A 12,044-nucleotide genomic window follows, 5' to 3' on the forward strand; every position below is an offset into this window, starting at 1 on the left:
TTCTCCTTTTCTGTCGGTTATCAATCATGATGATTAGACTATATATATATAGTCATGAATTTTGATGTATAGACCATATAGCCATTTGATCCCTTCTTTGAATATGTTCCACCACATATTTTGGATTGATATTTTTGTCACTGGTAGTTCAGGACCTAGTCCATGCAAAAGTTATAAGATACTTTTATTCTAAGATGAACACATTTTTTGTCTGGAAAAAATCATTGCTTGAGATGGCTTCTGGCTGTTGATTTGTTTGTACAAATCTGATAACTAAACAAAGCAAGCTTTTTTTTATCTGTATACTGTAGTACATGATCCCTAGTTTTGGTTACATCATTAATGATCCTTCAGTGCATTGTTAGACAATATTCGTCTTTTGGGGGAAAAAACTCCGGCTTTTTGAAAATTTCAGTTTTATGCTTCTACGAAAAACGAACTAAGTACACATTTGAATTTTAATGGGTGCTTTTGTTGTGAAAAGGTTTAGGTCTACACCTCAACAAAAGCAAACTGAAATCAAAGGAGGGGCCATTTTGGACACCCCCCTCCCACCAGTGAAGAGAAATTTGTGTTTTTTTCCTAGACAATCTGTCATTGCACACACATGAAGTCATTACCCTACATGGATATAAGAGTTTGAATTAAACAAGATGCCCATGGGCCTTAACAGTCACCTGATATATTTATACAGAGAGTTGATTTTGTTTTTAACACGAACAGAAATATTATTCAAAGTGACAAAAAACAATAAAACCACCTTATTCAATATCTAGCATACAGATTTAAGACTAAAAAGTATTTGAAACTAGCACCTCTGATTCTAAACAAGGAAAATGAAGAAATTTTAGCACACCGACTCATTTCATTGAAATTGGTTCACGGTTTTGGAGAAGAAGTCGAATATGTAAATTGTTTACGGACGGACGCCGGACAAAAGGCGTTCGCAATAGGTCAATTGAGACTTTGTCTCAGGTGACCTAAAAAACACTTGTGCCGATGCAAAAGCATATCCCCTTTATAATATTTTCATCGTAAGATGCTGTAAAGTTACGAATTAAAGTGATCGTAGAGTAAGACACGTTGACCAGATTCCATGCAACAGTTGTCTTTACTGGCTCGACACAGCGTGGCTAAGTGCGTTGTTTTCAGTGGTTAAGAGTCGAGACACCGGCAATTTGCACTTTGCTTGACAAAGGAAACGGACGTCTTTGAAAGCATGCAAAATAAATTTTCACTTACTATGTTCTAAACAATTTCAGCATATATTATTCATACCAAACTGATAATTCTCATTCCTAATATTAGAGTGTATCATGGGATGCGAAGCCCTTCAATTAGACAAAATGCTCCATACTAAATCAGTCCTCTATTCCTACGTCAATGGTACATGTACTCACATCACCAGTTTTGAGCACAACATCTGCCTTCAAAGAACGGGGCACACGCTCCATTGAGATAACCCTGAATCTCCTTTCTTAGAGATGCACCATACATGTGTCAAAATCTCTTCTGAGAAAAGTTTCAGGAAAAGCATGCCCTCTAGAACCTTCAAATTCAAGTTGAGTTGAAAGATTTGCATTTCGTTAAGTTGATGATCTGAGAAAGCTGATCGTTGAATCTTAAGAACATACCTCCAATGGGTTAGGTCAGCTTAACACAACACTTCTTTGAACATAAATAAATTTATTTTCCATTCGAAATTACCAAACAGCAATTAAATTATAAAGAATTACACTTAAATTGCTGATTAAAACATTGCATATGATTTCATTAGCAATCAATGGTTTCGTTAGAAAGAAATATATCATTTATTAGCAATGATAACTTGAAACATAGGGGGTAGTGTACATGTATACAATGTAGATGTTATTATTGATATAGGGAAATCGTAGTTCTTATATATTGATCCACATGGGAAAATGTTAAGTTGCTGTTATTGATAATTGACCCATAGGGGGAAACCTCTATACTTAGGATTGCAAAGTACAAAGACTGTTAACATGGTTCTTTTAGTAAGTATATGACAATGACTACAGTTAAGTTTTGTAGAATTTCATATCTACAAACAAGTTGCAGTTTCCTTTTTTTCAAAATTTAGCCCTATATAAATACACAATCACTTCACACTTAGTTATCAAATGCCACGCTGGTAATAAAGCTGAAATCCAATTACTCTGTACATACAGCTTATAACAGAAAACATCCTAATCAGAAATTAATTTACATGTACCTCATATGAAACAACAAAAAAGGTTTATGTCTTGTTTACATTTTATATCTCCAGCTTCTTGACTAATAAAAACGCCTTTAATATCTTAAGTCAAAAAGCAGATTTTAAAACAAAGGTATAAAAGTCAACTCATCACATATGATGATTCTAAGAGATAGGGCTAAAGAATACTCAAATAAGATATACATATAGTTTAAGTGAATCCAAAATAATAATTCAATGATTTATCATCTTCAGTATAACTAATCATATGAACTGGAAATCATTTCACAGAAACATTTTGCTGGTTGGTATAGGGTCAGATTAAAATGTAGCACTAATTTAAGAACAGAAAATAATAATGAACATATTCTTATAGAAAACATTCCTGCTTAATTGATGAACAACAGTTAAATTTCAAGAGTTGTGTGAAGCACTTGTTGGTATTGCACATGAAAAATATAAATAAAAGGCCTAGAAAGTCAAAATATTTCAGTAAAAGTAGTTGACTGTCTCTCTGATCCCATGTAGGCTTCATAACAAATCTGGTTGAGATCCATACAATGTGTTTATGGTTATCTGGGTTGGGATCTCAATTGGGGCTATTTAAGGATCCGAGCGCAGGTCCCTACAACCCTGGCCAAAACTTTGAGCTTATCCCTGTGGCATGCTTGTGCTATTTACTTGATGCTCAGCAAGGATACAAATGGATATATGATGGGAATATCAACCGTTTCCAAGTTATGACCCAATGACTTAGAAAAATGTTCACACAATTGGTCTTCAAAACTTGGCTGTAAACCTTACGATTCTCCAGATAATATTGTGTAACCACTATGACCTTTCATCCCAGCCACACTCACAGTTACATAAGAAAAAAACTAATACATTGCTGGTGTACAGACCGAATTATCAACGGTGTAGAACTTATTGATCTTCAAAAATAACACATGAAGTTCTTTACATGAAGCTCATTGATAAAAGTAGAGTTTATAACACTCCAACACCAGGGCCCATATTCATGAAACCGTTCTTGTGCTCAAGCATGGTTTCTGTGCTCAAACCAACTTTCTTGTAACTCGCTTGAATCATATCAAACAATATTTCGAATTTCAGCTTCAGGAAGTTATTCTAACAAAGAGGTTGGTGGACTGATGGATAGATGGAAGACAGACCCTGCCTGTGCATCATCATCATACCGTTAGTTCACTGGCACTTTGTGCCAGGGTGAGCTGAACATATTCAACCCAAGAATGAAATTTAAGTGATATTCATCAAGAAACCAAGAACATTCTGCTATTACATCTTCCTTTATAAAGACATTATTTGTCACAGTAGGAAATTATCAACTTATTTTACTGTAAGTTGTTACACTTCATGAGTAAAAACAAAACAATAATGGTTAATTACTTGCAAAACTAAATATATAATGAAAAACACCAGTATGTCTATTTCTTGAAAAAATTAGTCTTAAATAAACATAGTGCTTAAACAATATTGTCAAAACAATTTATTTCCAGAATAGGCATGGTCCAGATTAAATAACTTAGAGAAGAAACAGGTTATACTGTGTAAACGAAGTCAGGATATGACTATTGTGAGACAAGGGACCCCAATTAACTGTACAGTACAGTTTAGTAAGCACTCATTAACTGGACACTTTTTTTTTACGAAAATCAAGGTAGCAGAGAGTACAAGTTCTATAGAAAACCCTGGTTAACTTTGACACTTCACTGACATCAAACCAAAGAGGTCATTCATACCGGATGGTACAAGTGTTTAAGAAGATCTGCAGCTTGTTAAATTGCACACTGAGGGGTATTCATTATATCAATTTGCTTTATTGAACCATAAACAACCTTTTATTTTTCAAGCTTAGACATATCAGGTAAATAGATTACACAATTTAAAATTGTTTAGTATACCAAAAGCACAAGTCCAAATAAATACATCAACTCATTAGACATGACGGTAAATAAAATTAGAATTTTAATATAACACTCATAGCTGATATAAAAAAAAAGACATTCCTTCAACCATCCCAACCCACACAAACTAAAACAGCCAATCTTGCATGCATTTTCTGACCAACCCATCAATGTTTAACAAAGAACAATCAAATAAGACTGATTCCAATGACCTGCTATAGACAAGATTACCTTGAAAGATCAATATTTGTATAAAAACCTAAAGGTAATTCACAAATTGCAGAACAAAATCACACTCATTAAAACGAAGAAATAGTATTTCTCTAGAAGCTCCTCTGCATCTCCTAATACATGGTTTAGTAAAAATATTCCCTGTTGGGATACACACATTTACTGGGCCTTAACCCACTCTTTGAGACCTACTGGCCTGGATGAACTGTCTGAATGCAGGGAAGGGAAGTCTGAGCCTGTATCGTGCATAGCAATGTGCTGATTGTAGTCCTTCTGAAGCAGGACCTGTCTACATGTGGGACATGTTGAAAAGGAGGATACCTCCCATCCCCCTTTCCTGCCCTGTCCACCCCTGTGTTTATCACATGGTTTGGCAGACTCCACACTGCTGTAGATTGACAAAAGCTCCTGCTGTTTGTCGATGTCTGGAAGAAGAGCAAGCAGTTCAGGAAATATTGAAGTAAAATCTTTCTTGCCAAGTAGCCTTTCACATTTGTCATAATAACTGGCAGCTAACATCTTTCCATTGCGAAAATCTCCAGCCCAGGTCTTGAACTTATCAAAGTCGTCATGTGCATGACTTCGAATGTCGGATATCAACTTGTGATTGCGTGACTGGGAATCTTCAAGCGGTGCGTACAGAAAATTTCCCATGTTGACTGACATTGGCACTATTGTTTTCAGAGTCAAACTTTCCTGTATTGCATGCAGGTCCAAAATCTCATGTTGTTTTGACTCAGATTTTACAGATGGTCCAAAACCTGGTGGGGGCTTTTTAGGTGCTGGTGTGGTACTAAAGCCTGGTGGGGAGGTAGGCAATGGTGTCTTTGAAAAGCCAGGCGGAGCTTTAGATTTCTTGTTACCACCAAGTTGAGGATACTCTTCTTCATCCAATAGTAAAGTGGCTTTTTCTTTGCGTGGCTTTTCAGAAGCACGTGACTTGGGCATGCTATTTGCCATCTGAGGAAAGTCTTCTGAACCCAATAAATCAAATTTGTTGAAGGTAGAATGATTTTGGACAACAGCAACAGTGGCCCTTTCTTTCAGTTCAATTTTTCCACTATTAGTGACTACTGGGTACTCTTTAAATTCCTCATCACTTACATGTTTGATGTCTTTTGAATCCTTTACAGATACAGGTTTTTTGTTCTCCTTTAATTTTTGCAGTTCAGTTGGATCTGGTTTGCTTTTCGCTGAGATTAAGGAGCTTGCAATGTTATCAAGAGAAGCATGTTCTCCAAATGAAGATGAATTCTTCTCATCAGAAGTTGAATCAACACCTTTCTGTTTTTTCTTCTTTTTCTTACTTTTACCAGCAGTGTCTGTATGTACACCGTCTTTGTCACTCTTAAAATTATGTATACTGAATTCTTGCTCATCAACATCAAACCAATCAACTTTCTTACTGGTTGGTTGTTTTTTATTTTCTGAGCTTGAATTTCCCCATTCTAAGTTAAGTGGAGGCTTGTTTCCCAATGAAGGAAATTCCTTATCATCTACAAGAACCCTTTTAGAGGGAATTACATTATACTGTTTAGATTTACTAACTTTGGAGTCTAATGTCACATTGATATTTTGTGTAATGTCTTTGTTTTGCTGGACAGATGAGTGAGGTTTTGGGGGAGGTTGAACACCCCATGATCCAACTTTAGAAGAAGTGTTAGATGAAGATATATTTTTGGCAGTGGGTAGTCCTGGGAAGTCTTCATTTTCCACTGACTGCATAGAACTTGGTCGGTTCTTATTTGAAACAGTAGAAACACTTTTACTAGCTCCAACACGAGGTTCATGGTAGCCTTTCCTTGACCCTGAAGGTTTAGGTGGCTCTGGAGCTCCTCCACTAGACTGACCCAGACTGGGAAAGTCGGCCATTCCTAGTCGGCCATGCTGGACAGACATGTGATTGGCCTTGGCTAGTTTGTGGGCTATTGACCGGTCCTTAATTAATTCCTCTGTTGGTGTGGGTGTATGAGGCCTCCCAGATGGCATATTTCCCAGCAATGGAAAGTTGGATTCATCATGTACAATCTTTGGGCTTTCCAGCTCCATCTCCTCAACTGGACTCTTTGACTGTTTTGTTCTGTCTTCCTTCATTGTTTCAAGTGACACCTTGATTGCCTTTTCAACATCTTCATCCCTAAAATATAAAGTGGCAATGTAGCTGTGTATACTCTCATTCTATTGTTCCTTCCCCGTCACCCTGTGGCAATAAACCTGACCATGTCTCTCCCCATTCTCCCTATGACAGTAGCACCTATTCACCTTGTGACAATTGAACTTGTCGATGTTTACCCCTTTGAAAACATACTTATCTATGTCTGTCCTTGTGACAGTTTAACTTGTCTATGTCTCCCCTGTGACAGTATAATTACTTGTGCCCCTATTTGTGACAGTAAACCTATCCCTATATACTTAACTATGTCCTTCCTTGTAACAGTCAACTTGCCTCTGTCTCCGCTTAAACTATAAACATACCATGTCTCTCATATTGACAGTTAAATTCTCACTGTCCCTCCCCATTCTGTTCCTTGGTTGTGACTATACTGACCTAAAGCGTTCCCTGTATGATGCCTGCCTGCCAGATACACCATTTCGACCTCTGTTCCTTGGTCCTGTGTCTTCATAGGCATCTCTAGATACAACACCTAGTTATACAAAATAAACTCCGTCATATCTTCATATTAATTTGAAAACACTTAATACTGGTAATCAAACAAATCAACCGACTCTCACATTCTGACAAACTACTTTGCTATAGAACTTACACAAACACCTTACTCTATATAGGAATGATGTAAAAAATCTTATACAAACCAATCAGTATATTATAGCAATGATGTAATGTCTACATCAAAACAAATCCTTGTGCTTCAGGAATGATATTTTTATATAAAAAAAATTGTTATTTATACTTATATAGTGTTGTATGTATGATTTCAATACAAAATAATTGAACAACAGAATCTATTGACACATGCAAAGTGTTTGGTATAAATGGTATGACAAATATCCATCTTTACTGCAGGGCCATCTTTATGCTCAGTGCAAAACATGTACAGTGCATAGTGTTACTTATTCTGCTCGGTGGTTCTTTACTTAATATTCAATGAGAGGCCAACTGTTATATTCAATGAGAGGCCAACGGTTTGCTACCAAGACGAGCAAATTACTTGTATGAGGTATGTTTTGGTTGGTGACTGTTCACCTGATTTTTATGGTGTTATCAGCTGTTTACTAACTTAAAAACATTAGGGACAGTTTATAGTCACCTAAAGTGCCAGGCATTTTTGGTTGGTTCGTTATTTAATTGTTGCGAGTCCTTCAGCATATATTTTGTCTAATGACTGTTTACCTCTCTGTGGTTTTTTCCGTGGCGCCAGTTGTATGTCAACATCAACGACACGTGACTGTCTGACCTGAGCCTTGGTGAGTCCACGATTGTGTTCATTGGCTTTGTGTGCTTTAAGGTCTATTTCAGAGCGGAAAGCATGTGTAAACTGTGCATTCACACAGTCTTCATCTTGACACAGGTAATGTTGATCCCTGAAGTGTCGCTTCAAATCCTCGTAATCACTGCAATATTAAAAAAAATAAAAAAAATCATTAATAGTTCTAAATAATATCAGTTCCGGACTTTGCCTACTATTTTCAACACAGTAATAGTATATAACAGGACTTATGTATAACCTAGCAGTTACGTATCACACAGGACATTTTTAGAACCTTTAAGAGTTGTATATAACAAAGAAACTGTTAAACCTATCAGCTGTGTGTAGCACATAGTTGTTTTACCTAGGAATTGAACTTTCAATTTGTGTATAAGTGTAGAGTTACCCGTAGTATTCATTGCAACCATCCTTCTCACAGAAGTGGCAGTAGTAGTGTTCTTTCCTAAGGTGGCGATACAGCTCATCATTGTCCATATAGCGCTCTTCACAAAAGTGACACAACGGATGACCCTTGTAGGATGTGTCATCCTTGTCCCCCACACGGCGATGGGTAGCAAGATCCTGACGGCTGTAGTATTTCCTCTCAAATGGGAAAATCTAAAATATGCACAGAAAGGGTGATTTTGAAGTATTGGTAACGGATCTAACAAGAATTATGAGGTAATTGAAATCATATCAATAACACACAATTACTTAAATTGATGGATTAAGCATTTATAGTCCAAGCCCACAATAACCAAAATTGACAGTTAAAACAATTAAAATGCCCCTGAAGACACATTTTAACTCTTCAAATTCATTATGAAATCAGGGGTGAATGAGTTAACCAACCATTCATCAAATAAAACATTTTATATTGCAATGACATGGGTGATTCTTGTTGTTGAAGGAATCAATTTAAAATTGCATAGTGATAAGGGGTAATGCATTTAACAACACTAATGTTAGTAATAACATTAACTTGGCATATATATTACTGACATCATGGAAATAATATGCCTACTCAAACTATGGGTGCTACATATGTAACATAATAATATACAACATTTGTGTGACTGGTAAGATTTACTTATACATGTATAACTGCCACTATGGGTGCTTATATATATATACATGTATATGAGTATATCACCTTAAATCCTACAACTGACTGGATATACTGTCACTATGGGCGATACATATAGTTCCACTATGGATATCATAACTTTAAATCATACAAATGACTGGATATACTGTCACTATGGGCGATACATATAGTTCCACTATGGGTATCATAACTTTAAATCCTACAACTGACTGGATATACTGTCACTAAGGGTGATACATATATCTACACTATAGTTATTATAACTTTAAATCCTACAACTGACTGGATATACTGTCACTATGGGCGATACATACTGTACATTTCCACTATGGGTATATAACTTTTTATCATATGTTTACTAATAATAACACCCTTTTTGTATATGTGATAAGTCTAAAACTTCCACAAGTTGATATCAGCCCAGGTGATATCACACCCCTTGGAGTGATATCACCCCCCCTTGAAAGTGATATCACACCCCCTAGAAAAGTGATATCACACCCCCTCCTAAATTTCCGGATTTTGCCGTTTCCACTTATTGTTGTCTGTTTTTAATGTAAACAAACGAATTGTTGGCATGGAATAAATGCCGTTTCATGGAAAATAATTTAAAGATTGATTTACAAAGCCCCACCCAAATTTCCGGATGGTGCCGCCTCCGTATTTGAATTTGCTTATTAGTGATACACCTGTCATCTGCGTAAACAAAAACAACGATGGCGACGTCTATAGCTAGTACTGGCGAGGAGATGTTAGAGGAACTGGCATCAAGGATTGTTGAACTAGATGAATAAATCCTGGAAAAGGAGACGAAACGTGTAATGGATGCAGGGGGGCGATTTAATAATGCTAGTTAATGATACCGAAGCTTTCGTGGAACAAGAATACATTTCCTCATCTTTCATGAGGAAAAAGAATACTGCGAGAAAAACGCAATTCCGACATCAAAATTTTCATGGATTATCTGATGTCTCAAACTGAGTGGAGATCTCCATAGTCTATTGACTCGGTTCAGTTGGCGGACTACATGGCCAGGTTCTTCATGAACGTCAGAAAAAACGATAAATCTGAGTACGAACCAGCAAGTCTGAGGTGTTTACAATCGTGTGTGTATGTGTGTGTGTATCATATTGTGTGTTGTCTCTGTATTGTTTTGTATATATGTTATAACTGATAAGTCAACCAACTTAAAGTAATAAAGAACTTGAACTTGAACAATCAAGCATTAACTGTTACCTACAGGAGAAACACTACGACGTCAATATTTTGACCGGAAAAAAAACATATGATAATTTTTTTATGATATGACCATTTTGATAGCACACCCCATATCAGCCCTCGAGGCCTGATATCAGCCCTCTGGCCTTCGGCCCCCTGGCCGATATCAGGACTCTCAGGCTGATATGGGGTGTGATATCAAAATGGTCATATGATAATCTCTAAAAATCATACAACCGCCTTGATATAACGTCACAATTGGTGATAACTGATATATCTTGAAATTAATACAAGCTCTGTCTGGACATATGCTGACACTATATGATTGCCATACCTGTAAATGGACAATGCAGAGGTCACAGTAGAAATGTGTATGATCCTTCCTCATATGGGTCTGAAGTTCCTTAAATAATCTGAATGACTGTTTACATTTAGGGCAATTATGTTCTAGCAATTTATCCACTCTTTTCTTAATGGAATCGTCTTCGTAGAAAATTTTCAGCTTCCGGTTTGGAATGTAACCATGACGAGGTATAGCCGACTCCTTTACCAAATTATGAACCATATAAACCTGAAAGATAAAGGAAATTTGTATGGGTAAAATTTAACACATACACAATGTGGTACAAAACAATTAAGTATTTCAAGTAAATTAACATTGATAATGCAACTGTATGAAAATATGTTTTTTCCAATAGCAGGGCTAGCTAGCTCTGTGTCAGGTGAGGTGCAAGGTTTTATTATGTGATAAACATTTTCCTGACAATGGGTAGCAATAACTTGGCAGCAACCATTTCCAATCCTTTCCATTCATTTGAATAAAAATTAGTGAATTTGTAAATTGTCTATTTGCCCAATCACTGGCTTGCCCAGACTCTCCTCAAAATAAATTTTCCTTCTCATAACTTTAACTAAGTGAATAATAATTAATTATTATGTAACATATAGTGTCATTTGTGCTGCATAAAACTAACTTCGTGACAAAATCTTCAATTAGTTGAAGGTGGTCATTTTATGGTAGAACTAGAACAGGTCCAGTACACTCTGCCGATTGAGCTATATAGCTGTAAAGACCTATAATAGCTCTATTAACCTATCTGAAATAGGTCTTTTGAGCTATTTTCAAGTGATTTTCTTTTTTAAGGAAAACGGAACAAAGTCGCATTTAAAAGAAGATTGTATCATTAGGTTGATAACAAAAGACATTAAATATAAGTATTCTTCTTTTTTTTAAATGATGTAAAGAAATCGGAAATTTTACATTTATGAAAAATGAAAATAAACAGGTGTATATAGCTATATAGGTCTTTATAGCTATAATAGCTCAATCGGCAGAGTGTACTGGACCTGTAGAACTAGTTACTACCAGTTACTTCCTAATATAGTGGCTTGTCCAGTAGATCAAATATTCTTTATACAAATGTGAGTGTACATATAAAGTAAAAAAGTAAGATGGGCAAATAAACAATATTCAAGTCATTGTACCTGACTCAGATCAGTTCTACAAATAGGACAGTAAAACTGATTGCATAGTGCCCGCATCCTCAGAGCACACCGGTAACAAACAGGGTGATCACAACTTCCTATCGCGTAAATTTCTACTGCCTCGTGGCAGACTGGGCAAGATTCAGTAGCACTCTCTCTCCTCTGGCGTTTCTCCATAATTCTTCTTGCTTGATCAACAAAACGAAAGTTGTGTGGTGACGTGTATGGCTTTCTTAGTAAAGGAAGGGCGAACACGGTATATATAACCGTTTTGTGTTCTTAATATAGATTCTCATGGCTACCCTTTCCGCCAGGTTGTGCAATGTGTGTGTAAAACGTCATCAAAACATGAGATGAGATGGTGAATGAAAGAACAATTAATATCTGCAGTGATCAACAAATTAGATAATCTACATTATGTTTGGTTTATTAAT

General features: G+C 36.2%; 1 protein-coding gene across 1 annotated transcript; it reads right to left on the bottom strand.

The window, feature by feature from the left end:
• Nucleotides 1-1,672: 1,672 nt before the first annotated feature.
• LOC110446429 (E3 ubiquitin-protein ligase ZNF598-like) lies at nucleotides 1,673-11,918 on the bottom strand. The gene is made up of 6 exons (XM_021491586.1): nucleotides 11,611-11,918; nucleotides 10,460-10,696; nucleotides 8,206-8,417; nucleotides 7,724-7,944; nucleotides 6,920-7,016; nucleotides 1,673-6,508 (listed from the first exon to the last, which is right to left on the bottom strand). The coding sequence occupies exons 1-6, from the start codon at nucleotides 11,785-11,787 to the stop codon at nucleotides 4,531-4,533; spliced, it is 2,922 nt and encodes a 973-aa protein (XP_021347261.1). The 5' UTR covers nucleotides 11,788-11,918; the 3' UTR covers nucleotides 1,673-4,530.
• Nucleotides 11,919-12,044: the final 126 nt, after the last annotated feature.

The sequence above is a fragment of the Mizuhopecten yessoensis genome, unplaced genomic scaffold (genome assembly GCF_002113885.1).
Source record: "Mizuhopecten yessoensis strain PY_sf001 unplaced genomic scaffold, ASM211388v2 scaffold333, whole genome shotgun sequence".
Taxonomy (NCBI): Eukaryota; Metazoa; Mollusca; class Bivalvia; order Pectinida; family Pectinidae; genus Mizuhopecten; species Mizuhopecten yessoensis.